Genomic DNA, 25,373 nt, shown 5'->3' on the forward strand with positions numbered 1-25,373 from the left:
CTTTTGGGAACTTGCTAAGTGATGTAGCGGAGTGGACTATGGCTGAGGAGTTGCATATCAAGGCATGTCGAAGGGACGAAAAGCTGGATGAGGACATAGCAAGTTGGAGAGAATTGAGTAGAGAACTGTTGTCATCAGTGGAATCAGGTGGTGAGCAGTCTAGTGGGTCTGATGGTGATAACAGTGTGTGAGGTGCCTGTGTGTCAGCCCTGACATTCTTTGTGTCATGTGACTGAATGGGCTGCTATGCCACAGGAAGTGTAAAAGTACAATGACCTGTAATGGGTGCTGGGGCTCACATGCGTGAACTAAAGCATGTGTCTGAGTACTGTCTCGAAGGATTCTGTAAATGACTGCTCAAGTTTGTTTGTTTCATTGTCGGAAAATTATAAATAAAGTATTTAAAAAGAACCATATCTACCATTAAGGAGAGCTGAGAGAAAATGGCTATCCAATAATCCCCGAAATGGGTGCATGTCCAAGTGAGATTTGCAAAGTCATTGTTTTCAGAGGGACATTTAGGGCATGCGGAGGACTTCAAAGGGTTCTGTTTGGCCAGGAATTGAGGGGTAGCATATGTACGCCTAAGGAATTGAGTGTATCAATTTATGTTTGTGATTGGGGAGAGGAGTTTAGTCTCCAAATTTCATCCATTAAAGGGCATTGTGATTCACATTCCCACAATTCCCGGATATGCATATCCCTGGCTGAGAGCAGAGTAAGGCAAGTGTGCTAGACATCAGCTGCTCCTCCGCTAAGGTGGAGAGTGCCGCCCCACTGCATTTTGAGCAATGGAAAAATAAAATAGCACTACGTTATAATTTTTTTCCATTGTCGGGTAGGTTTACGGGCGGGGTTTGGCTGTCGTCCCAGCCAGCAAGGGGAGGAGTGGTGGGCACTTAAGTACGCATGACGGTTTGACCGGCCGTCTTGGTCTGGGCAAACAGTCATGCACACTTTCCATGTTCCCCACCAAGCTGTAATACTCAGCCTGGTGAGGACATGCACAGGCTCCCACTGCCTGTCTGAGTGCCGAACCACGTCCCTCAGACCAATCATGATTGACTTAGGAGAGCCTGGATGTGCTTCAAGCAGGAACAGAAGAGGACGACGCGAGGCAGCGGACCAGCAGCAAGGAAAGTAACCTTTTTTAGGGCTCGCCTGCTGATGCGCTTGCGCATAGCTGGCGAAGCTCTATAGTGGCTTATCCAGAGTTTAACCACTGGCGATTCCATGCTGTGCATGTGCGCTTTTTAGGTCATTGCGCAAGCGCAAGCCCTAAAAAGCTTGTGCACAATGCCACCAGCCGCCTGCCTGCCTGCCTCGCATTACCACATCAAAGGCAGCCCAGCCTCCCTCCCACAAGCTTCTCAGAGTGCGCTCTGCATTTCTCCTCCCAGCGCATTTCTCATCCCCTAATTATTCACGGCCGGCCGTACTTTCAGTTTCACGCCTGCCTAGGCCGTGTCTCCTTTTATGCTCTCTGATGCTTGTTTTTTTTATATTGCAGCCTAACCATCTCGCACGCTGCTCTTGAAACAATAACCGTTGTTGGTCATGATATAATTAAACGCTCTAATTATTTTATCAGGGCCACACGGAATTTTATAAGGTCTTTTGCTGGCATTTTCGTTTTATGCTGATTGCTATTTTACACCTTTCACATGCTGGCGATTTGCTTCAAAGGAATACATTCATCCTGAATCCCGTTACTAGAGCTTTCTCCTCCTCTGCTATATATGGGTTTTAGTTGAATTTCATTGATCTCTTTTACTAATGATTTATAAAAAGTGAGAGATTGTTACACAAATGTTTGTTTGAATTGTGTTTGAAACCAAATAGGAAAACATTTAAGTTCATTGTATCTGAAAATAAAGCTTGCATGCTTATATTAATCTACTGCACTTCCCCCCCATCACAAAACAGTAAACTGCCTTTGTATTTACTGCGCTCTCAATTTAAAAAAAAGAAGTTTCAACCAATGCATGTTATCCACACAGCTCCACCGATGCACCCACCACACAACTCCACCACACATCTCCGCCGAGGCACCCACCACACAGCTCCGCCGAGGCACCCACCACACAGCTCAACCGATGCACCCACCACACAGCTCTACCGATGCACCCACCACACAGCTCCACCGATGCACCAACTTAGCTCCACCGATGCACCCACCACACAGCTCAGCTCCACCGATGCACCCACCACACAGCTCCACCGATGCACCCACCACACAGCTCCACCCACACAGCTCCACTGATGCACCCACCACCCAGCTCCACCGATGCACCCACTACACAGCTCCACCTACACAGCTCCACCGATGCACCCACCACCCAGCTCCACCAATGCACCCACCACACAGCTCCACCGACACAGCTCCACCGATGCACCCACCACACAGCTCCACTGATGAACCCACCACACAGCTCCACTGATGCACCCACCACACAGCTCCACCCACACAGCTCCACTGAGGCACCCACCACCCAGCTCCACCGATGCACCCACTACACAGCTCCACTGATGCACCCACCACCCAGCTCCACCAATGCACCCACCACACAGCTCCACCGATGCACCCACCACACAGCTCCACTGATGCACCCACCACACAGCTCCACTGATGCACCCACCTACACAGCTCCACTGATGCACCCACCTACACAGCTCCACTGATGCACCCACCTACACAGCTCCACTGATGCACCCACCTACACAGCTCCACTGATGCACCCCCCACACAGCTCCACTGATGCACCCACCACACAGCTCCACCGAGGCACCCACCACACAGCTCCACCGATGCACACAGCTCCACCGATGCACCCACCATACAGCTCCACCGATGCAGCCACCACACAGCTCCACCGACACAGCTCCACCGATGCACCCAGCTCCACCGATGCACCCACCACACAGCTCCACTGACACAGCTCCACCAATGCACCCACCACACAGCTCCACCGATGCACCCATCCACCGATGCACCCACCACACAGCTCCACCGATGCACCCACCACACAGCTCCACCGAGGCACCCACCACACAGCTCCACCGAGGCACCCACCACACAGCTCCACCGAGGCACCCACCACACAGCTCCACAGATGCACCCATTACACAGCTCCACCTACACAGCTCCACCGATGCACCCACCACACAGCTCCACCGATGCACCCACCACACAGCTCCACCGACACAGCTCCACCGATGCACCCACCACACAGCTCCACCGATGCACCCACCACACAGCTCCACCGACACAGCTCCACCGATACACCCACCACACAGCTCCACCGGTGCACCCACCACACAGCTCCACCGATGCACCCACCACACAGCTCCACCGATGCACCCACCACACAGCTCCACCAATGCTCCAACTAAGCTCAACCAATGCACCCACCACAGAGCTCCACCGATGCACCCACCACAGAGCTCCACCGATGCACCCACCACAGAGCTCCATCGATGCACCCACCACAGAGCTCCACCGATGCACCCACCACAGAGCTCCACCGATGCACCCACCACAGAGCTCCACCGATGCACCCACCACAGAGCTCCACCCACCACACAGCTCCACCGATGCACCCACCACACAGCTCCACCGATGCACCCACCACACAGCTCCACCTACACCGATGCACCCACCACACAGCTCCACCGAGGCACCCACCATACAGCTCCACCGAGGCACCCACCACACAGCTCCACAGATGCACCCACCACACAGCTCCACAGATGCACCCACCACACAGCTCCGCCGAAGCACCCATCACACAGCTCCGCCGAAGCACCCATCACACAGCTCCGCCGAGGCACCCATCACACAGCTCCGCCGAGGCACCCATCACACAGCTCCGCCGAGGCACCCATCACACAGCTCCGCCGAGGCACCCATCACACAGCTCCGCCGAGGCACCCACCACACAGCTCCGCCGAGGCACCCACCACACAGCTCCGCCGAGGCACCCACCACACAGCTACGCCGAGGCACCCACCACACAGCTCCGCCGAGGCACCCACCACACAGCTCCGCCGAGGCACCCACCACACAGCTCCGCCGAGGCACCCACCACACAGCTCCGCCGAGGCACCCACCACACAGCTCCGCCGAGGCACCCACCACACAGCTCCGCCGAGGCACCCACCACACAGCTCCACCACAGCATCACTCAGCGCAACCACAGCATCACTCAGCGCAACCACAGCATCACTCAGCGCAACCACAGCATCACTCAGCGCACCACAGCATCACTCAGCGCAACCACAGCATCACTCAGCGCAACCACAGCATCACTCAGCGCAACCACAGCATCACTCAGCGCAACCACAGCATCACTCAGCGCAACCACAGCATCACTCAGCGCAACCACAGCATCACTCAGCGCAAACACAGCATCACTCAGCGCAAACACAGCATCACTGGTTCAAATATGTTCTTTCAATGTTTCAAGCTGTTTTCAAGCTTTCACACTTTATTACAAATCACAAAAAGATGTTAATATTTCACTTCTGTTCTTGGATTTTCGTCACAATAAAAAACACTGAACATAATCTTCACAAAAGTTATTTACAAAAGTTTAAGCTATTGCCATTACAAATTAAATAAATTATTTAAGTATTAATTATTTAAAAAAATTAAAAGCCATTGTTATTTGTAATATCAATACATCTAAGTCACGTAAATACAAAACACGTTGCATTACAAATGCTATAGGTGTCACATTTGCGAAAGTTATAACTATTGGCATTGTAAATGACAAAGCTATTAATTTAACTATTTTAAAAAATAACACATAAATTGAAAAAAAATCATTTATAAGACCAATAGCTCAAACTTTTCTAATGCGAGCCCTATTGCATTTCCAATGCTTGTTTTTATTTATTTTTCTATCCCCGCCCTACCCGTGCTACTCGGTGGCAGCCACCACTGGTGATAGAGCTTAGAATCGAGATGCCCAGTTCTGGATCATCGATCAGTGTGGTTAGTGAGGTGAACTCCTCGGGGGGGGGTGGGGGGGGGTGGGGGGGGGCACCGGGTACGAGGGGATTTGAGCATGCAGGGCACTGTCGCAGTACAAAGTGATCCATAGGTGTTGCCGCAGCAACGCAAGCTTCCTCAGTGTGGGAAATAGCTTGGCCTTCTAGGAAAAGATCCCCGAACGTGTGTTCTACCCAGGACTGATTAGCCCAAACCCTTACAAGCACACACTTGAGCTGGAGTGCCGATTGTGTAGAACAATGTAAGTAGATTCGTCAGATGCATGATGGGTAATAAATATAATTGCGCAATAGATGTACTGCTTGCTGCTGTGATTCAATTATTTGAATCTATGCAAGATGCAATGCTGGTGGCTCACTGTTTGGCTGCAACTCTGCAGTGTTGGTACCTTGCATTGAATCACGTGAGGCTTTCCCGTCTTCATTTTTCAGAGGCTTAGCTTTGATGCCTGGAAGATAAATGCCGTATCAAAGAACTCATGCTTAAATGGTGCAATGTTTGTCGCACCTTGTATATACTGAGTGTCATAAGGTCTTGATCCCCTGGATACATTTCGGCAGTTCAATTCTTACTGGGGGAAACTCCCTGCACACGCCCTGCCATGCAGGTGTATTATATGCCCCATTGTCAAAGTCTCAATTCGGAAGATTCGATATTTTTCGCACTTGAAAGCTCCGAGCCCTGTGGCTTTGGATTTTATTGGGTGCGTTAATTCGCTTGACAGTTAAATTTTCACTTGTGCTTCAAAATACGCGAGATTTTTTTTATTTTTTTTAAAGAAGTGTCTTTAAAAGGCCGTTCACTTCTCTCTGCCTTGGAGTTTGAATGTTTTTCAGTGAGGTAAATGTGATACTAAAAAATTGATGCGGGCATGTCGATATTGTTTGCTGGTTTAAGGTAATGTGTTATAAGGTGTACAGGGGCTTATATCGTTCAGCAAATTACAAAAGCATCTAAATCTATGAAAGGAGAAACCGTTGGTGAATTCTAGTTACAGTAAGAATCTCGTCTTTTGTGTGGTTTTTCTCCTTCCTTTCTATAGAAAATATGATTGAAATGTTTTATTGTAAAATGCACATGTAGGGTTAGCCTTTTTTCATGTTAATAGTTGCAGCTCTGGTGTGAAGAGACTCCTGCTTCAGCTGTTTCCTTTAGTCACTGTTCTGTTTTGTAGAATGGCAGACCCCCGCAGGGGTAAAAGCCAATAACTTTTCTGGCACAAGGGGACACTTGGATCCTGTGATGAATGGATGGTACTGGATGAGGAGGAATGGGACTTAAGCTGTGGTGAACGGAGGGCCTGAGTGAAGAGAGAAAAGTCTGAGGCTTTGATGAATAATTGGTCCGGGAAATGGAGCCCCGGATCCTATGATAAAAGGAGGAGCTGGTTGTGACAAGATACCGATCCTGTTTTTATGATGGAAGAGGTTAAGAAAGTGAGAAAGCAGCTTGGTGCGCGTAGAGGCACATGGAGAAAGGTAGAAGAGACACAGACCCTTTATTGAATGGAAGAACTGTAATAGCTGGTGAGGAGAATTTGGGAGCCTCTGATGAAGGGGCGCCAGATAATGTGCTATATGTATTACCAGGTGCCGTCAAAAGCCAGAGAAGGCTGCAGCAGGATTGTTCTAAATTAAGCAAACGGATGAAGGCTCTTCGTGACTTATTTTCCTCTGTCCTTTGACTGTGAGTGATCACATATGTTAAATTGAGTTTAACGCTACACAATTCTCTGGATTGGATAGCACAGCAGATTAAAGACCAAAATTGCCTCTGCCTCGAGTGTGGCAGCTCTCCGGTCTCCAAAAATATACATGGCTCGGGCTCTGCATTTTTCCTCCCCTGGGTTAAAAAAAAATACTAGGCTCGGAGGGCCCAGGTGGTTTAAAGTTGCTGCAGCCAATATGGATCTAACCTTTGTTCTTCTCTTTATTTCAGTATCTCCGCTCAGAGTAACTTTGCTGTTGGTGCCGTAGTGAATGCAACCTTTGGCTCCATCACCGAGCTCACCTTCTACATCACTGCGCTGGTAAAAGGTGCCCGAGAAGGGAGCAAGTGCTATGAGGAAGTGGTGAAGTCGGCCCTGACGGGCACCGTCCTAGGATGTATCCTCTTTGTTCCAGTAAGTTGAGTGGCGACTGCGCTGGTTCGGCAAGGAGCATGTACCTACCTGCATACGTGTGTACTCATTCTGGCTATCAGTCCTTTTCTGTAGACCGTCCATGAGTGCTTCGCTCTCTTGTGCTAGAGTTGCAGGTTAAGAAGCCCTGCTGTCAAATGGATTTTCGAATTTGTGGCAAATATTTAACAGTGGTGGCTTGCTTTAGGAGTGGGTTGGTGCATGGATGTAGATAGGTGTGTGCCACTCCCAAGTTAAATGAGTTATTTTTTGGGTTCTAGATATGAAGTGTTGTAGATATACCTCTTGGTATTAATTTATCTTTGTGGTTTCGTTGTTCTAGGGCTTGTGCATGGTGGTCGGTGGCATCAAACATAGAGAACAAAGGTTTAACAGTCGGTCAGCTGGCGTCAGTTCAGCACTTCTCTTCATATCCGTTGGAGGTAATTCCGAAGTGAAAGTTGAACTTTATAGACCCTGTCTTGCAAGCATGCTAATTACCTAATTATGTGATGTGTTGAGTAAAATAGATATAAACGCTGAAACAAAATTCTATAAACATAAATTAAAAAATATGTTATGCGTTTCTAAATTGTTTAAAGCATAATAACGACAAGGCAGTACTCATGCTGAGCCTGCTTGACTTTGGGAGCAACGTAGCTCGTGGTGGTGTACTAGGTTACCTAACTTCTTTGGCTCACACTTATAGGTCTGTACTCCTGTAAGGAAATATTTTGGTGGCAAGTAAAGGACCATTATACAATGCTTATTGTTGATGATTGTTAGTGATGATCTGGTAAAGAGAATAGTTTTTTCCTACTTCACTGGATTCCCAACCCCATCTCCGAAAGAAATACGAATGAGATGCTGTCAAATGGTTGTGTATTCGAGAAAAATGTATTTGGAGATCTATAGGAACGAATGCATGTTAACATTATGGATTTGTTCAAGTTTGGAACTATTTTTTTTAATTCCCTCCAAATGAGAAATGTACTTGCAGAAGACTGTGTGCAGTAGGCTGTTCAAAACGAAAGTGTCTGCTCAAGGCTAGATGACATAATACATTATACCCGTGACCTGTGGGAGCATCACTGGTGCATAGGGTTAGGGAGGTGAAATTTCACGTTAATGCCTTGTGTGTCCTAGAACTCTTGACCTTTCGATCTGCCATAACAGACTTTGCATATTGTGGTATTGTCTGTAGCTTGGTACACCGTTGCCTGAATCAAATTCAAGTGGAAATATGTATTTTTAAGTACATGTGTGAGTGAAACACTCGATTTTTAATGCAGGGAGGTGTGAATATCTGCAGTCCCTCGCCAGTGTAGGGCCTTAGTAGCTATATCTGAATGGCACCAGGACTAAGAAGACTGCAGAAGTTACCACAGTGTGTAACTTTTATAATTGGGGCCCCTTGCATTATATGCCGCTTATCTAGAAGGAATATGCACTTTCGAGCAGATGGCCATCGGTGATTAACTAGAACGCACACTATTGGAAGGTTCAAAATAAGGAATGCAGAATATCAGATCACACTAATCCTTCTATTAGACCCTTAAACTGGAAGTCCTATGTAGAGCCTTCTTCCATCAGTTTCTCTTTGAATAAGACTAGATAGTCTTGCATTTTCTGTGTGACGTCAGTTGTACCATGCAGGTATTTTGAATTGGAATGTTTTTCTTTAAGACTTTTATGGATGACCTTATTGGTTCTTTACTTGTACTCCCCATATAAGAAATACTGCTCAGTGTCGGGTATAAGGACTTAGTTGATCAATTCAGGACCCTCCTCTTGTTGTGTCCATCGAGCCAATTCGATTTTTCGACTCTGGATAGTTAATATTTCGAGCATCTTGCACTGCGGCTTGCCAAACGAGCTCTACCTGGAAATGCCCTTCCCTACGATTTGGAAAAAGTTTTTGCTATTAAATTGCTATATTTTGCAGGTTTATAAGTAAATTGTGGAGTTCACACAAATGGCATAGTCTGCATTAATGTCAAACTCCAAATGTGCATGGGCCAGAGAAGCGTTCCCTCGTGCATTTCGAGAATACCCTGCATTGCTACATTTGGAGCAGCCACAGCACTCCTGGCTAGACCTGGATGCTAAATATTGAAAACACAAAATAGTTTTTGTATTTATAATGCTGCCTTTAGTACTCAGAGAATTCGCAATAACTGTGCCTTGCAAAAGTTGGCTCCATCAGTAGGTGTTCTTGCATCTGAAGTGCTAATGGTACACACAATCACATTTCAAAAGGATCTCGTAAGCTTAACCACTATGTTAGAGTAAGAGACTGTAGGCGTTTAAGTAGCTACTTTTTGACACAGACTGATTATTGGTGTGTGTATAGCTTTTTACTTCCAAATACTGCCTTTTTAATTGGAGAGCATTCCAATTAATTTTAATATCTCAAAATTTCGACATCCAATATTCACGATTTTGAATCATTAAGGATTGTTATTTTCGAGGCCCTCCGCCACCCGCAGGCTCCTACCTGCGCCTCATCCCTGGTGGTCCAGTGGGAGAGCCTTGCTTTTCCGCTGGTCCGCTTGGCTAGCCTTCTCTGTTGTCTGTCTTTTTGTCTGTCCTTCTATTTTTACTGTATTTGTACCCGTTTAGTGTCTTTTGTCCGTCTTTGTTGTCACTGTTATTGTGCCTGTTTTTCAGTTTTTTTGTATTTTGTGCCTTTTGTTGTATACTCAGTTTCTCTGTGCCAGTTTTTCGGCTGCCCTTTTTCCTGCCACTGCTGCCTGCACGGCCCCTCCCCCCTGCTGGTTCCTGCTCACGCCTCCCAGCTGCTTTTTGCTCCCCGTTCCCTATTTAATGGCGACCATGCAGCGGGTGCGCTGCTGGCGTAACGAAGGTAAGCCCGTCTGCACGCAACCAGCGCCAGGGACCCTGGTTCTACAGACACGCAGTAGAAATCTGTAACCTCCTTGACACCCTCTTGCCAGACGTCCCCTTCACGTAAACCTGGACCAACTTCACCTCCACCCCAAACATCGTCACAGCCATCCCCGTCAGTACAAGATCCAGAGGAAGGACCGAATCAACCTCCCAGGAGGAGGACTCTCCATCGCCCACAAGAACTCCCTCCGACACACCACCTCCAGCACGAATGACTCCCTGTCCCCCAGGGAATACCTCAATTTCCAGATCCAGACCAGCCCAAGAATGAGACTATGCGGCACCCTCACCTACAGACCACCCGGACATCGAACCATGTTCCCCACTTCCATCACTGACATCATTGCACCCCACACCATCGCCTCCATGGACTACATACTGCTCGGAGACCTCCACTTCCACCTCGACAACCTCCGCGACCCCCAACTCCTCTGCCCTCCTGGACAACCTGAAACAGCTAGTCACCACCCGCACCCACAAGGCAGGACACACCCTCGACCTCATCTTCGCAGGAGGTAACATACACTTCAGCCACACCACGCAACCGCCCCCCTGGACAGACCACCACTGCGTACACTTCTTTCGACAAACCACCACTTGAAAACCTACACCACGCCCTCCATGAAGGAACTGGAGCAGGGTCACAGAGGAGCACCTCAACTCCACCCTCAACCATGATCCCACTCCCACCTCGACTGACGCCAACTCTGCAGCCAAAGAACTTCACAGATGGATCACCAACTGCACAGACCAGCTCGTCCCCCTCCGCAACCCTGACAGACAGCTCCCCATGAAGGCCACCTAGTTCACCACCAACCTCCAAGAATCCAGATGCACCAGCAAACGCCTCGAAGCTATGGAGATGCAGCAAAACCACGGAAGATTAGACTACCTACAAGAACGCCATGACCCAATACCACCAACTAATCAGATCCAAGAAAAGGACCTTCATCCAGAACAAAATCGTCGCTAACTCCAGCAACTCAAAGGAACTCTTTAGCATCATTCAGGAATTCACCAAACCCCCCAGTGAAGCCACAGACGTCACACATCCAAGGACCTTTGCAACAAACTCTGCTCCTACTTCCATCTGAAAATCAAGTCCCTCTACGACAAGTCCCTCTACGCACAGACTCTGGATCCCTCCTTCCCCCAGCAACGACAGTCAGCCTACCATCTTTCTGGACCCGGTCACCACTGAAGACACCACCACGACCATGAAAAGCATTCACTCAGGAGCCCCTACGGACCCCTGCCCTCCGCACCTCTTCCACAGAGCCACCACCGCATAGCACCCGAGCTACGATGTACCATCAACATCATCTTTGAAGCTGGCGCATTCCCTGACAACTGGAAACGCGCAGAAGTCCAGCCCCTCCTCAAGAAGCCCTCTGCAAACCAGACGGACCTCAAAAACTACAGACCCATCTCTCTCCTCCCTTTCGCAGCCAATGTCACTAAGAAGATAGTCAACGTCCAGCTAACTAACTTCATCGAAGAGAACTCCATACTCGTATCCGCATTCCGCAGCAACCACAGCACCAAGACCGCCCTCCTCGCCGCCACAGACGACATCCGCACTCTCCTTGACCAAGGCGACACCGCGGCTCTCCTTCTACTAGATCTCTCTGCAGCCTTCAACCCAGTCTCTCACCGCCAGACTCCATGGCGCTGGCATACCGGGAGCAGCCCTCAACTGGCTCCGCTCCTTCCTCACTGAACCCACAGAGATCAACTGCCGAGTACCCCAAGGATCATCGCTCAGCCTCACGCTCATCAACATCTCAATGGCCCCCCATCGTCAGTCAGCATGGAATCAGCACAATATCCTAGGCCGACGACATCCAGCTCATCCTCTTCCCTCGCAAAGGACCCCCACACCACCAGACTCCGCTTCCAGGAAGGAATGAAAGATGTCGCATCCTGGATGAGCAGCACCTGCCTGAAGCTTAACTCTGAGAAGACAGCAGTCCTCTTCCTCGGACCATCCCCCCTCAGCATGGTACAACACCTAGTAGCCCACTGCCCTCAGCATCCCTCCCACTCCCATGGACCATCCCCAAAACCTCCGCATCCAACTAGACTCCTCCCTCACCATGACTCGACAGATCAACGCAGTTGCCTCCACTTGCTTCAACACCCTCCGCATCCTTCGCAGGACCACCTTAAAATGCATTCTCCCCCCCCCCCCCCCCGAATCCAGAAAGACAGTCACCCATGCACTCCTAACAAGCAGGCTAGACTACGGAAACTCCCTCCACACTGGAATCAACAATCACTCCTCCAGACAATACAGATCACCACGACCAGACTCGTCCTCTGCATCCCCTGACATGAACACGTCACCCAACACCTGCGATACCTCCACTGGCTCCCTGCCGAGAAGAACGTAACCTTCAAACTACTCACCCACGCCTACAAATCTCTCCACAACACCGAACCCCAATACCTCAACGAAAGTCTCCTTCCACGTAGCCAAGAGAAACCTCTGATCCGCTGCCTTTGCCGAAACCCCATGCATCCGCAGAGCCGGAGCGGGTGAAAGAGCCTTCTCCTACATTGCAGCAAAGACCTGGAACGAGCTCCCGATCAACATCAGACGCTCCCCCACTCTGCTCACCTTTAGGAAGAGCCTCCGGTCCTGGCTCTTCGGCTAACTCTGATCCTCCACCCCCCACCCCTGCCCCCAGAGAGCCTTGAGACCCTCACGGTGAGTAGCGCGCTTCACAATCCCCTGGTTGATTAAATGTAAGCTAAATTGGTTTATGAACTATAGCGATCATTTAGTGCTTGCAGCCCCTCCTAACCCCCCACCCCCTCCAAATTTGCATTTTCCCTGCCTCATGGGCATAGAGGATTGCTTATTGACCACTACTGGGGTGCAGTGTTCTACAATTTGGAGTCCGTGTGTCAAAGGTGGTTACCACAGGGTCCACTACCTTTACTGTTTGAGTAGGTACACCTGTGACCGTCCTTCTGCATATTTTCCCTACTGGACATAGCCATGGAAATGCAAACAATGGCTTCCACACCCAGAGAAAAGGCTACTGTTAGGCTCATTGATTTGTTAGTTTTGTCTTTTTTATTTTTACACAAAAAACTCATGCCTTGTGTATTCGTTTCTGGAAAAAAAGAAACTTAGAAGGCCGATGAAGCCAAGAAACAAGGCAAGCTCTTGGCATGTATTACCGATCAGGGCTCACACTATGTTGGTGACATGCACACCCCTATAGCCTCAGTGGGTTGCTCGCTAGGGCCCAAATGTCTCTCTTCTTGCTCATCTAACTGTAGAGCAGTTTTCTCTGCGGAAGTGACTTTTCTCCTTGTACCAAACTAGAGATAAGTTCTGGTTCTCTTCCAGGGGATCCTCATCAATAGTCATAAGCATTAGAATATTCCCGCCCATGTGCGGGACCCCGGAAACACTATATTATATGTGCCCCACATATATATATACACTCATATATAATATATATAATTGAACATGAGTTCTTTGAAGTTGGATTAACTTTTGGAGGCTGAGCTTGATACGAATGCGGGTACCCATTACCGCATACTGCACCCGCCCGCGAGTGCCCTGACTTTTCCAGTGGGACAGGGAGCGCCGTTTACGGACGGGCACCGCTGCAGAACCTAATCGCGCTATAAAGAACTTACCAACCGGAGGAAGTGAGCGAGCCGCAGAGGAGTCGGAGGACGACGCGGATGACGCAAACCTTACGGTGAGAGCGCGAGTCCGGATTACTTACGGACACAGGGGGAGAGGCAGCAAGGCGATAGTGGTACACCAAACGAGTGCTCACGCCATCTTGCAGAGTTACTATTATCAATACAATCCATGTTAGGATATGTATTGTGAGGACTCGCGCAGGGATGCAGCAAAAGGAATGTTCAAAAGACAAGAGAGCATAGCTACAAGCTCCGCTGCGAGTGCAGCGCCCCAACAGCCGAAAACCAAACTCAATGAACTGCTGGTAAAGCTTGAGCGACTCCACGAAAGAGAAATCAGGAAGTGGTGGGAGGCTACCAGTCTCCAGAGTTATATAGACGACAAACGGGTACCGAGGGGACTACGAGTGTACACCATCCCGTCTTATGAAAATCCGGACCCCCAACTCCTGACAGACTGGGCTGAACATACTGCACAGTATTGCGAAGGAACTTTGACAATACTAGTAAAATACGCGTGGAGTGACCGCGCAAAAACTCTAATTGATATAGAAGCATTAGAGCAAGAATTGTTACAGGAGGAAAAACCCGAGAAGTTAGCATTATTCAAGGACCAACTTAAAGCTCGTCTGAATAAATACGAAGAAAAGATCAAAACCCGTAAACAGGAGAAATATACAAGAGACGAAAACGATTACCTCTCGGGTAGAATCCTGACCTTCGCTAAGAAATACGACGCCCCAAGAAAAGAAGTTGACAGAAGAAGGGCACAGGGAACGTTATCACCACTGAATACGTCGGAATCAGAAGTTACCGACAGTGAGGCAGTGGATGATCAAAGAAAGAAAACAACGACCGGGAGACAGAGAGCAAGCCAGGCATCCCTCCCTCCTCCTTTTCACAACGAGTGTACTGTAATCCGCCAGTCATGGTTGCGAGGCGGCAAGAACAAACCACCAGAAACCGGGGGAGGAGGAGAACAAGGAGAGCAGGGGGAGGCGGGAAGAGGAAAAGCACAGAAGTGGAAAAACAGAAGGAAACCCAGCAAAAAATGAATAAAACCACTTTGGACGACCTCACTGTAGTTAATTTATCAGACAGAGAGTTAACGGATGCAGAACGGAATCTGTTAAGTCGAGGACTGAGTTTCTGTCCAAATAATAAAAGTGAATACACACAGATGAGGATCGACCTACACGCATTCGTGAGGAAACTGAAGCTACATAAGTACCACCAAATCAGAGCAAATACTAAAGGACCAAAACTAGCTCAGAAGAGACTTACTGCCACCGATATTCTATCCTGTGATGATCTAAGAGGGATAGAGACGTTGGAGAACTTAAGACTGGAAAGAGAGTCGCAAAACACACAAGCAGATACCATGATTAATAGAGCCCAGGAATATGAAATCGAACAAGAAAGAGAGGAAAGTAACTTTAAGCCAAAGTCTACATTCTGTCCGATGATGCCGTGGGATGCGATAGATGCATTTTCTGAAACTGTTCTCAAAGATTTGGTGTCTCTAAGAGGCAAACGAGAGACGTCCAACAGAAGAGATAACATCACTCCACAAGAAAGGGAGGCTCTACGTAAGTTGGAAAATGATGAAAATACAATCATTAAACCCTCAGACAAGGGTGGGAACGTTGTGCTTCTGTCACGTGAATACTATGAAAGAGAAGCACTGAGGCAACTATCAGACACACAGTATTATCAAAAGACCGATGACAAAACATACAAGGAGGGCATAAGGAGGTATGACGATCTAGTGAACAAGTGGTACAAAAAATCCATGTTGGGAAGCGAAGAGAACATGTACCTGAGGAGTGACCATCCCATGATCCCAACCTTCTATCACCTACCCAAGCTACATAAAAACGCGAGGGAGCCCCCAGGAAGACCGATAGTGTCAGCAATAAACGGACTAACGGAGAACATGTCCAAGTTTATAGACAGCTACCTATTCCCCCTGGTAATACAGCTCAAATCCTATGTTAAGGATACCAAAGACTTTCTAACGAAAATAACTGAAGTATCGTGGGATCCAACATACCTAATGATTGTGCTAGACATAACTAGTCTATATAGCAACATCAAGCACGATCTAGGGTTGGTGGCAATGGAACACTATCTAAATAAGAGACCGGCTAGATTTGCTCTGCACAATCGCATGTTGCTGGAATTTATAGAACTGTGCTTAACGAGCAACAATTTTCTGTTTAAAGATCAGCTGTATACCCAGGTCTCGGGGACCGCGATGGGCACCTGCTTTGCTCCCAGCTACGCGAACTTGTTCGTGGGCTGGTGGGAGGAGCAGGTGCCCAGGGTCCTTCAGATTGAGGGGCAAGAAGAGGAGAGAGTAATACGGTGGTTCAGGTACATCGACGACCTCTTCATCGTGTGGCAAGGGACGATGGAGGGGGCACAACAGTATATAGCAACCCTGAACGACAACAGTTGCAACCTACACCTCTCAGGCACTATAAGCACGAATGCAGCTGAATATCTGGACCTGAAGGTGGAAGTAATCAACAACGAATTGCACACGTCATTGCACCGTAAAGTAACAGCAGGCAACTCTATCCTACGAGCCGACAGCAATCATCCTAAGAGGTTAATACAGAGTATCCCGTACGGGGAATTACTCAGGATGAAGAGAAACAGCAGCAGAGAAATTGACTTTGAGACAGCAGCAGCAGGCTGCGTAGAAAGGTTTACCAGGAGAGGATATGATCCAGCGACTTTGGAGAAAACCCTGAAAAGAGTAAGGAAAATGAAAAGGGAAGATCTCCTGAAAACAAAAGTACCAAATGACCAAACCAAAAAAGAGGGCAAATTCCGCCTAATCACTCCATACACCAGTGACTCCATGGAAATGAGGAAAATCATGCAAAAGAACTGGCATATTCTGGGGACAGATCCAATACTGAAAGGTGATATTCCAACAAAACCCCTGATCACGTACCGGAAAGCAAGATCACTGCGAGACTCACTGGTGAGAAGCCATCATAAAAGTGTGACACCGAAAACAGGCAAAATAGCGGAGATGGGGGGGTTTTTTCCTTGCGGCAAATGCAAGGCCTGCGTGGGATGCAAAAGAGTACGCACATACGAGATCCCAGGAGCAAATATTACCAAGCCCATCAAAAGATTCCTAACCTGCAGTACTAACTATGCAGTGTATTGCCTAATCTGCCCGTGTGGACTAAAATACATTGGGAGCACGATTCACCCACTTAAGATCAGGGTCCTCGAGCACCAAAGGGCTATAGAGAAAGCGGATCCCACATATCCGGTGGCGAGACATTTTGACCAGGTTCACCAGAGGGATAGAACCAAATTACAATACTTTGGCCTGGATTCGGTACCTGAGAACCCAAGAGGAGGGGACAGATTAAGGACACTGAGACGGTTGGAGTCAAGGTACATAATTGACCTTATGACAAAGGCCCCCAGGGGATTGAACCACGGGGAAGAATTGGCAGTTCATTTGGGAAAGTAAACAAGATGTAACATACAGACCTTCTGGAAACTGTGTAAACGCTGCAGCGTGGGTTCTGAGTTTTGAGTTTTGAGTTTTGGGTTTGGCATTTTGTTGGGGACACTGTACATATTGGGCACCGGAGACTTAATTGAACATGAGATTTACCAATGCATGGTATGATGGACTCTGGAAACTTTATTTTGGGACTTATTATGAGCACCAAACACCCACCCCGGATGTGCATAGACGGGGGACCACGCCGATCCACGGCGAGACACAAGTAGTTTCCAAGAAAGGGCAAAACAGCACCTTATGTTGAACTGTATCTAACATGTTCCAAGATGGCGCGCCCGTTATCACGAGTGAGTCCATCTTCTATGTTAATGTTCGCTATATCCATGGCGCGTCCTCACAGTGTAGTTGACACTGAGGAAGGCGTAAGCTGAAACGCGTCTGTTAACAACTATCTGTGATTAAATTTTGGCGTGAGCACTACTAAGCTGTTTGGTCCCACGAGTGCAGTTCTTTGAAGTTGGATTAACTTTTGGAGGCTGAGCTTGATATATATATATATATATATATATATATATTTATAAAAACATGCAATAGCAGCCAAATAAAGAACAGAGCTGAAATATGCTGTAAAGAATTTCCACCATACATGAGTAATAAGCATTAAAAACATGAGAAAACAACACAAGGTTTGTTTTAGGGACTGTTTTAATGCTCAGAAAGCAGTAGAAATTCTCATAACTCACTGGAAGCATAGAAAGCTCCCAGGCTGCATTGCAAACACAGTCTAAAAAGACTGAAAAGCTAACCTGTAGCTGCATAGCAATAAACTGACACCGTGCCTTTAAGGCACCCATGACCCCCAGTATCCCATCATGCCTCAGGGGTGACAGTTAGGTCAGTTGTTCTTTCCGGCTCCTTCAGAGAAGGACCCTGGTTACACAGCTCCACTATTTTTTCTGTTTTTGACAGAAAAAGACTTCACTTTTGACAATTTTTTGCTCTTACTTGACATTTTACATCTAGTTAAGTAAGATACTGCCTTTTTCAGTCATTTTTGTGAACATTTTCTCCTGAGAATGCCTTCACTCTTTGACAAATGTCCTTCTTGTGGCAACAAGAAGGCCAAATCAGACAACCACGACGTCTGTATCCTGTGTCTGCCTGAAGATCATGATCCAGGCACCTGTCCTCATTGTGAACACCTGTCAGGAAGAACTCTGAAGGACAGGGAGAGGATTCGCATTCATGGCCTAGCTCATAGGTCATCAAGAGGAAGATCTCCGGTGAAGAAGGGCTCCAAGAAGACTCATACATCTTCCAGAAAGAAGTCTTCACACCTTTCACCTTCAGCGTCTGGCTCGGCGCTGAGAAAAGAACCACCGGTGGATCATTCATCGTCTAAACTACCGTCGACGGCGGGCTCGCCGTCGAAGAGAAGACCAGGTACGTCGACTACGTCGAAGGATCCAGTTCCATCGTAGAAATCCCCTCCGCCGGCGTCAACCGGGCGACGTCAGACGTCGAGGAAGGGAACTCCGCCACCGTCAACCGGGCGACGGTCGGCGTCGAGATGCAAGACCCCTCCGCCGTAGTCAACCAGGCAACGACCGGCGTCGAGGGAGGTCACCCCTCCGCCGTCGTCATCCAGGCGACGACCGGCGTCGAGAAGTGTGACTCCTCCGCCGTCGTCAAAGAAACGGCGTTCGGCGTCGAGGACCAAGACCCCACCGCCGTCGACAGGGAAAAGTCGATCGGCGTCGAGGAGGCAGTCTCCGTCGGTGTCTCGTCAGCTCTCGGCGTCGAGGGTGCCCAATACCCCTCCGCCGTCGTCGCACACACATTCGACGTCGAGGCAGAAAACTCCGTCGACGGTTGATCATTACCGTTTGACGTCGAGGGAAAGACCTCTGTCGACGACTGGACATCGTCACTCGACGTCGAGGCAGAGAGCTCCGTCGACGATGGGACATCGTCGTTCGACGTCAAGAGAGACTTCCGTCGACGACTGGACATCGTCGTTCGACGTCTAGAGAGAGGGCTCCGTCGACGGCCGGTACTCGCTGTTCGACGTCGAGACAGGGAACTCAGTCAGCGGCTGATCATCGCCGCTCGACGTCGAGAGACCATTCCTCCTCGCATAGACAATCAAAGACAAGATTGTTTGATCCGCCGACTCCCCGAAAGCACTCGACGACGAGGGAAGATCGCTCGACGTCGAGGTGTTCAGATGTAGTTATGGTAACGGAGTCAGCTTCCCGTCATTCCACTTCAAGGTCCTCTGGCTCCTCAACTGCATCTTCGAAGTCCAGAAGTCCGGTGCGCAAATCTCCTGAGCGTCGGACAGACCCTTGGGCGGATAAAGTCAGACTGTCACCTAGATGGTACAGATCTTTGGACCATTGGAGAGATTCTGGGGCTGCAAAACGTATGCAAGACTATGCCAGCTCACAGCACAGGTCTCCTCTTCAGGATCTGGTAGAGGAAATGGACAAACATTGTCCTCCCAGGCGCAAATCTCCTGTGAGAACACCAACCAGATCTCCCAGAAGGCCCCGATCTCCCAGAAAAGAACCAGAGGATCGGGTCAGGTCTCGCTCTCCTAGACGGGAAGAGCGTTCAAAAAGATCAAAAGAGAGGAGGCACAGTGTTCACCGTAGACGTCGACGAACTCAGTCTACTTCATCTACCTCTTCTACCAAGTCGTCCAAGAGGGACTACTCCCCTACGTTGACGGACAGTCCTACGTCCAGATCCTCCCCAGTGGATGACATTGGCACGTATCTAGATGTCTTGCAAAGAGGAGCTCAGAAGCTGAGCATTGAAATGTCTGTCCCTCAGGTTACAACAACAGTCATTTTTGAGACTTTACTCAAAAAAGCGATCTCCCGTCCTCTACTGCCATTAGTCCCGGGGATTATGGATCCTGTCAAGGAGGTATTCCTTACTCCGGCGGCTATCAGAGCGGTGCCAGCCCGCATTCAGAAGAAATACAAACCGGCCTCTTCTGACCCAGTTTTTGTGACATCTGACCCTCCAGCGGACTCTGTAATTGTGGCAGCAGCGAGGAAGACACACGCAGTTGCCGGTTCTTCTTCAGTCCCACCAGACAAGGAGAGCAAGACTCAGGACTCCTGGGGTAGTAAAGTTTGCAACTCAGCTGCTTCGACTCTTAAGGTTTCTAGTGCGGCTGCGCTTCTGGGTCGATACGACAGAGCCTTATGGGACTCTATGGAAAGGTTCAAAGCCAAGCTGCCAAAAGAAGATCAGCAGGATTTTGAAGAGACCGTGACTGAAGGATGTCTGGTGGCGAACCAGATGATAAGCACGGCTGCGGATGGTGCTGTCCTTGCGGCGCATTCCTATTCACATGGGGTTTGTGCCAGGAGGTCGGCATGGTTGCGCCTTACAGGCCTGAAGCCGGATGCTCAGCATCGCATCCTTAATCCTTAATGTGGAGAAGTGTGGCTCACTGGTTAGAGGAGGCAGACCTGGAAGCAGAGGTCAGCCCGGGACCAGGGTTCAATTCCCGGCTCGGCGGGGTCTTGAGTCCTAAAATGTCCATGGACTCGACAATTCTCGCTCCGGTGCCTACTCGATTCACGGGTTCACACTCTGCGACTCTGGGCAATAGCTTGCTTAATCTCCACAACGGCCCCTCGCGGCGGGATGCCTGGCTTTCACCTTGCGGATACCCTGCTGGGGTTATCTCACAGGGGAATACCAGGATGGGTTCCCTAAGCAAGCGCTTAGAGACCGCTTGGTGATTTGCGCTATATAAATTCCTGTACATTTACATTTACATTTAATCTCCCCTTTTCGGGTTCCGCTCTCTTCGGGGAGCATGCGGACGAGGAAATGACCCGAATGAAGACGGAACTGGACACAGTGAAAGCGGTGGGCTTGGAGAAGAAGAAAGAATTCAAGCGCCGTTTCAAGACCAACAGGGGGAGAGGGGCTCAACAGAGGGTTCAAACCCCTCAGTGGTCCCAAAATAAGAACCAAGGGAAATCCCAGTTTCGAGGTAAACCCGGCAGAGGTAGAGGAGGTCACCAACAATCCTCTAACACCACAAGAGGAGGAAAGGCCTGAGCAGTGGCTTCCTCTGGCGCCGTTACCCACTCCAGTGGGAGGAAGTGCTTCACAACACCTGGCAGAGGGGGTCAGCATCACAAAGGATCAGTGGGTGCTGAATATACTGCGCAATGGATACAAGCTACGTTTCCGTGCGCCTCCGAAGAGCATCCCTCCAAAGAGCGCTTACCCTCACCAACTAAGCTTGCTCCGAAGAGAGGTAAAAGTCCTACTACAAAAAAGAGCGATAGAGGAGGTTCCTCTCGCTCAAAGAGGAAAGGGAGTTTACTCCAGATACTTTCTTGTCCCCAAAAAAGATCAGGAGGACAAGTTCAGACCAATACTCGATCTGCGACTTTTAAACAAGGTCATCGTCAGAGAAAAGTTCCGCATGTTAGCGCTTCACCAAATATGCCCACATCTTCAAGTCGGAGATTGGATGTGTTCGGTGGACCTGCAAGATGCGTACTTTCACATCCCAATTGCTCAACAACATCGCAAGTACTTGAGGTTTGTCGTAGGGAACAAACACTACCAGTACAAAGTGCTACCCTTCGGTCTCAAGTCCGCACCACGAGTCTTCACCAAATGCATGGCAGTGGTGGCGGCTTTTCTTCACAAGAAGGGGCTCTTCATCTACCCATACCTGGATGACTGGCTCCTGAAAGGTCCATCTCCGGTACAGGTAAAGCACGATCTACATCTGTGTCTGCTCCAGTTGCACAGGCTCGGCCTCCATGTGAACCTGGAGAAGTCAGTCCAGCGGCCTACACAGTCAATCCAATACCTAGGCTCCGTTCTGGACACAAAAGTGGGAAAAGCGTTTCCTTCGGAGGAGAGACTTTTTTCCATGAGTCAGAAATGTGGAATCCTGCTAGAATCTTGGCTTCCAACAGCCCGACAAGTAGCATCCCTGCTGGGTTCCATGGCGTCCTGCATCTTTCTCATCCCAAACGCCAGGCTGAGAATGCTTCCTCTACAGCAGGCTCTGGAGGATCAGTGGGACCAGGCGACAGGTCTTTGGGAGGATCGTATCACGCTTTCCCAAGCAACTAAATGGTGGACACGGAGAAAGAATTTGCTGGTGGGGGTACAGTTTCACCAGCCTCTTCCAACCCAGTCTATAGTGACGGATGCCTCTCTGCAAGGTTGGGGAGCGCACATGGGTCTGCTTCAAATTCAAGGCCAGTGGTCTGTGCAGGAGCAGACATACCACATCAATATGCTGGAACTCAGAGCGGTATTCCTGGCTCTCAAAGCTTTTTTCCCAGCTATAGAGTCCAACTCAGTCCTTGTTCAGACGGACAATACGACCACCATGTTCTATCTGAACAAACAAGGAGGCACAAGGTCTCGCCCTCTTTCTCGAGAGGCTCAGGCAATCTGGCATTGGCTCCTCTCTCGAGGCCTCACGGTAGTGGCAGTGCACCTTCCAGGAGAGTTGAACGTAAAAGCAGACGCACTCTGCAGGCACTTCGAAGATCAGCCAGACTGGGTGCTAAACGACGAAGTAGTAGAAGAGCTTTTTCGTTGCTGGGGTCGTCCAACCATAGATTTGTTTGCAGACGACAAACTCCAAATGCCACGCCTTCGCGTCCAGGTTCCACCGACCAGGGACTCAGGGGAATGCTCTACTGATGGATTGGTCAGGGACATTCGCTTACGCGTTTCCTCCCCTGGCTCTGATTCCGAGAGTAGTTTCCAAGCTCTGCAGGTCGAACATGGAAATGATCCTGATAGCTCCGGATTGGCAGCGGCAGTGGTGGTACCCGGACCTTCTACATCTGTCTGTGTGTCCACACAGACGACTCCCTTGCAGGCCGGACCTGTTGAGCAAGATGAACGGGAGGATAATGCATCCCAACCTCCCATCACTGAACCTAACAGCATGGCTCCTGAGGTCCTGCAATACGGACATTTGAACTTGCCTCCGGAATGCATGAACATTTTAAAGGAGGCTAAGAGACCTTCCACAAGAGCGTCCTATGCGTTCAAGTGGAAGAGGTTTTTCTTATGGTGTAGGGATCATCACCTAGATCCGACTAAAGGACAGGAGGACGTCATCTTGCCATACCTCCTTTCCCTAGCGACTGCTGGTTTAAAATACGCTTCTATTAGGGTGCATTTGTCAGCCATAGTAGCATACAGAAAATCACCTGATCAGATTTCTTTCTTTCAGATTCCAGTGGTTAAGGACTTCCTCCAGGGGTTGAAGAAAGTGTATCCCCCTGTGCGAAATCCTTCTCCTCCATGGGAATTAAACCTGGTTCTATCCAGGTTAATGTCACCTCCTTTTGAGCCCATCCACAAGGCCTCTTTGCAACATCTCTCTTGGAAGGCGGCCTTTTTGGTGGCTATTACCTCTGCTCGCAGAGTCAGCGAGATTCAAGCTCTTTGTGCGAAAGAACCATACACTGTCTTTCATCATAATAGGGTAGTCCTAAGGGCTCATCCAACTTTCTTGCCTAAAGTCATTTCTGATTTTCATATAAATCAGTCCATTTCCCTCCCTTCGTTTTTTCCAAATCCTACGACCCCAGCTGAGCGGTCACTTCACTCCTTAGATCTTAAGAGAGTGCTAAAGTTTTATTTGGAAATGACCAAAGGGATTAGGAAAACGGATCAACTGTTTGTGAACTATGGTTCAATGCGAACAGGTTTTCCAGCGGCCAAGAGGTCCATCGCGAGATGGATTGTCTCTTGCATTAAATTGGCTTATCAGCTTGCAGGCAAGCCTTTGTTGCAGTCACCCAAAGCGCATTCCACTAGAGGGAAGGCCGCTACAGTAGCCTTCTTGCACGACATTCCAATGTCGGAGATATGCAAGGCTGCGACATGGAAATCAGTTCATACCTTTACGAGACATTACTGTCTCGAGTCTGATTCCAGGGCCGATACTCAAGTAGGACAAGCCTCTTTGAGGAATCTATTTGGGTAGCCTACGGCCTGTACAAGCTTAGTGGTTACTAGGCTTAATATAGTTATTACTGTATTGTTACTCCTTTGCCCGCAGGGAGATGAGGTGAGGCTCGCTATTCTATTCTAATGCTTATGACTATTGATGAGGATCCCCTGGAAGAGAAGGATTAGTTACTTACCTGTAATCCTAGTTCTCTTCCAGGGATATCCTCATCAAAGTCATAAGCAACCCTCCCGCCTCCCCGGGCAAAGGACATTCTTTAATAAGGAGATATTGTTAACCTATTTGTTACTGGGTTTATTTTCAGTCTCGGAAAAGAACAACTGACCTAACTATCACCCCTGAGGCATGATGGGATACTGGGGGTCATGGGTGCCTTAAAGGCACGGTGTCAGTTTATTGCTATGCAGCTACAGGTTAGCTTTTCAGTCTTTTTAGACTGTGTGTTTGCAATGCAGCCTGGGAGCTTTCTATGCTTCCAGTGAGTTATGAGAATTTCTACTGCTTTCTGAGCATTAAAACAGTCTCTAAAACAAACCTTGTGTTGTTTTCTCATGTTTTTAATTCTTATTACTCATGTATGGTGGAAATTCTTTACAGCATATTTCAGCTCTGTTCTTTATTTGGCTGCTATTGCATGTTTTTATATATATATATATATATATATATATATATATATATATATATATATATATATAATGTATATATATTATATATGAGTGTATATATATATATATGTGGGGCACATATAATAGTGTTTCCGGGGTCCCGCACATGGGCGGGAATATTCTAATGCTTATGACTTTGCTGAGGATACCCCTGGAAGAGAACTAGGATTACAGGTAAGTAACTAATCCATTCCTTACAGACACCTGCCTATTTATTTCAAAGGAACGATATGGTTTTGACTTCTAAGTCCTAGCTATAGTTCACATCGGGACTGGCCTTCTTCAAATCCATTTTTCTGCAGCCTACAAACAACTCGAATTAAAGGAGTCTTTTGACATGTGCGTTTTATCCAATTGCAGTCGGCATGGATGACTAGCGAGTTTCAATATCTATGAAAGTTGTATTATAAATAAGGCTCCCTGTTTTCCGTTTTTACTGATTTTTACAGATAAATGCAGACAGAAAACCATTTATTTTCCTGTCTGTATTTATTTTTAGATGT

The 25,373-nt window shown here is 48.5% G+C and overlaps 1 protein-coding gene across 1 annotated transcript in view; it reads left to right on the forward strand.

Annotated features, from left to right (window-relative positions):
- Nucleotides 1-25,373, forward strand: part of LOC144819850 (uncharacterized) — a 444,078-nt gene that overhangs the window by 355,761 nt on the left and 62,944 nt on the right. Inside the window, exons 11-12 of the mRNA XM_078677585.1 lie at nt 6,953-7,136; nt 7,477-7,576. Coding sequence (XP_078533711.1) covers nt 6,953-7,136; nt 7,477-7,576 — 284 coding nt within the window. The remainder of the gene's footprint in view (nt 1-6,952; nt 7,137-7,476; nt 7,577-25,373) is intronic.

Source organism: Lissotriton helveticus, chromosome 1_1, assembly GCF_964261635.1.
Source record: "Lissotriton helveticus chromosome 1_1, aLisHel1.1, whole genome shotgun sequence".
NCBI classification, from domain to species: Eukaryota; Metazoa; Chordata; class Amphibia; order Caudata; family Salamandridae; genus Lissotriton; species Lissotriton helveticus.